Raw genomic sequence first — 6,645 nt, 5'->3', positions numbered from 1 at the left:
TGATTCACTGAAAGATTAGATCACAGTAAAACGGGGGACACAAGAGCACTGTTCGGCTGTCATTCATCAAGAAATGTACTGTAGCTGAAATGTCAGATGGCATAAAAGGCTAATTATGTAATTAAGGCCAGAAGTTGGTATGAAATCCAGAAATGGATACGGCCCTCTTTGCCCACCTTTGGTATAGAGCATACACCGATCAGCCACAACATTAAAAACACCTGCTAAAACCACCATTATTAGAAATGCTTTGAACTGTAAACACTTGTCTATAAACACTTAATATATATTTTTTATATGAAAAATTCTACAGGTCCTGGAGCATCTGTTAAGATAGACATGATCATGAACACCAGTACGAACCAAGATATTTAAATAGCACAATTACAAGATACAGCCTGTAGCGTAGTGGTTAAGGTAAATGACTGGGACACGCAAGGTCGGTGGTTCTGATCCCGGTGTAGCCACAATGAGATCACCACAGCCGTTGGGCCCTTGAGCAAGACCCTTAACCCTGCATTGCTCCGGGGGAGGATTGTCTCCTGCTTAGTCTAATCAACTGTACGTCGCTCTGGATAAGAGTGTCTGCCAAATGCCAAAAATGTAATATCATTAAATATGAAATCTTTATAGACAAGCTTATACAGTTTAAAGCATTTTTAATCATGAAAAAAATGGTTTAAGCAGGTGATTTTAATGTTCTCGCTGATCAAGGTAGTTAGCACTTAATTAGGTAGACCTGTACACCAGCTTGTTAATGCAAATATTTAATCAGCCAATCATGTGGCAGCAACTAAATGCATACAAGTAGGCAGACATGGTCAAGAGGTTCAGCTAATGTCAGAATGGGGAAGAAATGTGATCAAAATGACTGACCGTGGAATGAGTATCACAGAAACTGCTGATCTCCTGGGATTTTCATGCACACTAGTTTGCAAAGAATGGTGCAAAAAAATCCAGTGAGCAGCAGTTCAGCAGACAAAAACGCCTTGTTTATGAGAGACATCAGAGGAGAATGGCCGGACTGGTCGAAGCTGTCAGGAAGGTGACACCTAATAAAGTGCTCACTGAGTGTATGTTCATGGGATATATCATCTTTAAGTGTGGTCAAGACAACTGACATAAGGTACTATGAAGACACTGTAAGCCATTTTAATTTTCCATTCCTCACTACAAAAGAAAATAAAGTATGATATTCCTCATCCATCAAAATATATACAGTGTGGAGGGTTCATCTAGATGCGAGTAGCAGGAATTCCATAACATGAGAGAGATGCTGACGCAAGCAGTTAACATTTATCCAAATCTCAGTATGTGAAAAAGGCTGAATAAACAATGGCGCCGTGTTGTTCTGGTGTTGTGCTGATAACACTGTACTTATGTAATCACCATTCCAGTAATTGGCTACTGTCTTGCTGAACACACTCATTTCGAAAGACATGAAGGCAACACACAGAGCTTAAAAATAGTAAAAGCAGATATCAAGGAAAATGCTTACTTTATTTTTTCCATGTACTCATTATTGTGAATTCAATAACCTGACAGAGGTTTGGGGATGTCTTGTAAATACTGTGAGGTCAAAGGTGACTGTGTCCTTTCCCTTAGCGTGTGGGCAGCGTCACTGCTGGAAGTACATTTTGTGTTCGGTAAATAAATATTGTAACAGAGAAATAGTTGTGACCTGTGAATCACAGCCTCTGGTGGGGAAAGTGCTTATAAACGGGACTGGTCCATCAATCTGCTAAAGGACAGCATGGTGGAAAAGATACAGAGAGACCTGACAATATCAGCAGTACAGACAGTAAACGAAATATACATCTTTAAAGACCTGTCACAGTTGGTCCACAGAAAAAAAACGAAAAAAAAAAAACCCCAAAAAAACAAACAAATCAAAAACAGAAAGGCTCACTGCAAACATGAAACAAACACAGAATAACACATTCATAATCAAGCATAAACAAGAACAAAGTGCAAACGACAAATGATAGGGTGAGTCTAAAATCATGCCATTTAACACTGGTGCACAAAAAAAGTAAACAGAGAAACTGGGAAAATAAAAATAAACATATCCCCAAAGTAAACTGCAAAGTGCTTAATATTACAATAGAGGGCATATTATTTCACAGCCTTATAGAATGTGCTCTAAAAAAGCTTGAAATGACAACTGATAAAGCAATAACAAAGTCAACTTAGTGTATGACACTCAATGGCAAATTTTTGGCATGGTATGAGTCCCTAAACTGTGTCGGTTATGATAAGGCAACTTTTAGATACGACTTCGCACTCACTATTTTGCAGCATCTTTTCAGAGGTTAAGTGTCTATCACAAAGTAACACTTACTGCTCTGACAATTCAAAGCTGAGAATATCAGTCACGAACCTGACCAGGCATGTGCACTGGTGCAGTGGCACACACTCTGAGGATCTAGGCAGTCTCATGATGCGCTGTCTTTCCTGCAATGTAGTCTGTCGGACGGAAGAAAAATCATTTCTGATTTTCAAACGGAATTCCCTTACAATACCCCCAAATTCAAATTTGTATTACTGAACGAACAGGCTCTATATGTAGTACCTCAGTTCTGACAATGAAATTGACTTTCCAATCCAATATATAGTAAAAAACTAGTGTTAAACCAGTATACAATTGACTCAATTCTGACAAACTCAGTCATTTATTACAAAGTAGGCCTAAACTCAAAATTCTGTTTGAGTCATGAGCCAAATCCAGCTAGCAGTGTTACAGTCTTATTCCAGCATTAGAATCAATTCTTTCCAAACAATCATAACGGAAAACCAGCAGTTGGTTACCACTCGTTTACACAACAAATCCCTGCTCAAAGTGTATTTTGGGTACGAACACGTTATCCTCTTACATGTATAATGAATACAACTGCATGCCATTGCAAATAAATAAATAAATAAAAAAGCACAAATTTACATGTGAAACTGAGGACGCCAAACAACAACACCCATCCAATTGCCCTAGCATACGATTTATTACTCCTGGTTCCTGACTTGGTTGAATTTAAAACTACTGTGGTCTTACTGTACAAGTGGAAAATAATATATAGATGTTTATGCACATTCATACATAACACCAATTATTTCAAATACTTAAATTTTATATATATGCATATTAAAAAAGGATAAAATGATAACAATAATAAACCCCACCCCATACTGTACACAATTAAACAAACCATATCAACAGGAACTGGAAACAAACGTAGAGTTGTTACTTTACTTGTCGTTGGTGAGAATGTGCACTTTTTGCCCCACTTTAAATTTGAAACCCACAAGCACAACTGCGCAGCGGATGGGTGCAGTGAGAGTTAATGAGCCATCGTTATTTGTTCAGGTTGTAGGGGAATCATATCCAGTGTTCAAGTGTTCAGTCTAAGCAGTATTCAGTCATCAAGCAGCACAATGTCCCCACTCCCTCCACTTTATCAACAAACACCGTCAGCATCAAGCACAGACAGATAACAGTTGGACATCCAACAATCTGAAAATGCCCCCATGTGGCAGTTCTCAGGTACTGCAGTTCCACATTCACCACATGCTGTAATTTATTGCCTTGAATCCCTTGAGTAGAGACAGGTGTGTCCTCGGGTAAGAGTTAACAGTTGTAAGTTGTTATTGATATTTATTCTTGTAAATGAGCTATTATGAATAGAATAATGACAAAAGAAAGGGGCAGACCAAAAGGTTAACAGATTCTGTAATGGGGTTTTGTCACAGATGGGTTTTCCTTATACAGTAAATTCCAGAGTAATGACTGGCCAAGGTCTTGCAACTTAACTTTGTAAGAAACAATCTGCTTGTGTGTGCTTAGGATGTCACCGAAACAGCAATTTCCCTAATGTTCTCTAGAATAGTTCAATAAAAAAGGTTTCGTTTGTGTAGGACTGCACGCACACGCACGCACACACACAAGCACGCACGCATGCGCACTCACGCACATACACAGATATATGTGCTTACATACATGTGGGTTAAATGACCACTGTCAAGGAAAACTAATGACAAATTTCCATAGACCAGTCCAAGGTGCCCTTTCATGTTACACACAGCCTCATAATATGGACAGGGGTTAAGGGAATTCACTTTAGCAGCACGAGTACAAAAATGAGTACAATTCTCCATGCGTGTATCTCAGTAGCCAATGATTGTCCTAAAGACACAAGTAAACAGAATGTGAGGCAACATAAAAAAGAGACAAAAAATATATGAACAATCAGGTGACAAGTCCTACTCTACAAGGCCGGAATGAACACAGCGAAGTGGCAATTTAAATAGAACACAAATTATGTCACAAGCATAATTTACACAATAATAAGTGTTTGCACTTTCCATTTGGTAATACAATGAGTATACTGTACAATAATGAATTCAGAAGCGGCCACGGTTTTGTCTTTGAAGCTTGCTAAAACGGAGCGGGTGAGTCACTGTAAATGTTTGGGAAAAAGAGAAGAGTGAATTTGCATAATGAAACACAATATGTAGTGACACCAACACTGTTCTCCCCCTGGCGCACACGCACCTGAAAAAGGTCACTTGCTTTTGTCAACATTTTGGTCGAATGACCTGCTTCACGCAGATATGAAAGGGCTGCTCTTCCTCAGTTCCGTGGAGGGAGGAAAAAAACAAAAACACGAAAGTATCTGTGTTTGTTCTTCGTTAAAAACCTGTCGCAGGAGAGCAAGGTCTTTGTTGAACGATTCTAAGGAAATTCTAATGAGAACTATGCGTTTGTAGCGGACCATTGATCTGTATGCCGTAAGCTGAAGACGACAAGAGGGACGCACTAAAAGGCAGTATGCTAGCTGTTCTACGAAGGAGCTTTGCAGTGAAGCTGCTGAGCTTTACTCAGAAGTACTGAAGCAAGGCGGTCCGGACCCAGTCCCGGAGCCTCCAGCCTCGGACCGCCGTCTAGGGCGACACACTCACCGACTCCAGCACAAGCGAACATTAATAGAGGCAGAGGAGAAGCTGAACCTGCAAAATTACTGTGAAAAACACACCAGCAGGGAGCGCGAGTCCTGTAGAGGGCCAGGCTCAGTTTGACTTCCTGTGAGGAGGAGATAAAAGTGGCTCTTAGAAACACAGTGGGGAGGGGGTGGGGGGTCATGTGACTGCCTGGCCAGCCCATGGGGGGGTGCGGGGGAAGGGAAACGGCCCTCCCCTCAGGACTTCACTCCGAGTTCCCCTGACTCTCAAAGTCCGTCGCTGGTCAGCAGAGCGGCTCCGGCCGTAGCTTCCCGATGCTAATCGAACGTCTCCCATCGCCTGCGCAGGTCCTCCACTCGCCTCTTGGGGGCGGCGGCGGGTTTGGTCGCAGGCAGAAGGTCGCCGAACGGGTCCTGGGGGGGCTCCACCCTGTCCTGGGCGTCCTCCCCACCGTGGGGGGGCTTTGGCAAGGCCGGCAGCGTCTCGCGGGGGCTGGGGACGGGGGCGGTGGGGGGCTGGCGGTCCTGCAGGCCGGTCGGGGTGGCGGTCAGGGGGAAGGCGGGACGCGTCTGGACGGGGCTCTGTTGGACAAACCCGGTCGCCCCCGGCGACGGCTGGCGGTACACCGACGGCAGGCCGGCGGGGCCGTAAGGGGACGTCTGAAAATACCCGGCGGGGGGCATGTAGGCCGAGCTGAAAGGGTTGGCCCCCGGAGGGGGGTAGTGTCTGTGCGGGGGAGCCGTGGGGGGGTAGTGCAGCGGGTGGGTGAAGGGGTTGAGGGAGATATGAGGGAACGGGGGCAGGGCCTGGGGGTAGACGCGCGGCGGGGGGAACGGGTGAGAGTCCTCCCGGATGGAGGTGAGGAGGGCGGGGCCGGGGGAGGCGGCGCCCCCCGGTGGCGGGAGGGCGTGGGACTGCGCGGGGCCCTCTGCGGCACTGAGGGGGTCCAGCAGACTGAGGAGGTCCATGCTGTCGCTGCTCACCCGGATGGGCTTCAGGATGTCCGGACTGGAGCGCTGGGACGAAAGGGGGGACATGTTGAGCGCCTGCCGGAACTCCTGCCCCCCGGCACGCACCCCCGCGTCCGCCTGGGAAGTGGGGTCCGCGGCGGAAGAGGCGGGGTGCTTGGGGGCCCGGGACAGGTGCCCGGGGGGCCCCAGGACCTTGCCCAGCTCAGGCGTCTTGCGGCCCTGGGGCCGGGGGATGGTGATGTTGCTCTGGCTCCCCCCGGCCGTGTCCACCCGGTCCTGGCTGGCAGCGAGGCCCTCCGCCACGGGCGGGGCGGGCTCCGCAGGTTCGGGCGGGGGCACGGACAGCGGCCGGTCCCAGCTCAGCGTGGACGTGCAGGGCAGGGCCATGTCGTCCTGGCCCAGGCTCCACAGCTTGTTGTAGGGGTTTGAGTGCTTGAGGGTAGGCAGCGTGCGTGTGCGTTCTGATCCACTCAGATCCATCCTCTGTGGACACACATCCCCTCCTCTTTAGATACACACATCCCCTCCTCTTTAGACACACACATCCCCCCCTCTTTAGATACACACATCCCCTCCTCTTTAGACACACACATCCCCCCCTCTTTAGACACACACATCCCGCCATGTTTCGATGCACACATCGCTCGATCTTTAGATAAACACATCCCTCCATATTTTTACTTCATCTATACAGTACAAATAAATGAGGCTGATGAAGTACAGT

General features: G+C 46.3%; 1 protein-coding gene across 2 annotated transcripts in view; it reads right to left on the bottom strand.

Annotated features, from left to right (window-relative positions):
* Positions 1–1,481: 1,481 nt before the first annotated feature.
* Positions 1,482–6,645, bottom strand: part of dennd1a (DENN/MADD domain containing 1A) — a 137,818-nt gene continuing 132,654 nt past the window's right edge. For both annotated transcript variants that reach the window (XM_061259839.1, XM_061259840.1), the window contains one exon: positions 1,482–6,404. In XM_061259839.1, the coding sequence (XP_061115823.1) occupies positions 5,268–6,404 (1,137 nt within the window). In that variant the 3' untranslated portion in view covers positions 1,482–5,267. The remainder of the gene's footprint in view (positions 6,405–6,645) is intronic.

Source organism: Conger conger, chromosome 11 (genome assembly GCF_963514075.1).
Source record: "Conger conger chromosome 11, fConCon1.1, whole genome shotgun sequence".
Classification (NCBI taxonomy): Eukaryota; Metazoa; Chordata; class Actinopteri; order Anguilliformes; family Congridae; genus Conger; species Conger conger.
This window is presented reverse-complemented; position numbering and strand designations above follow the sequence as displayed.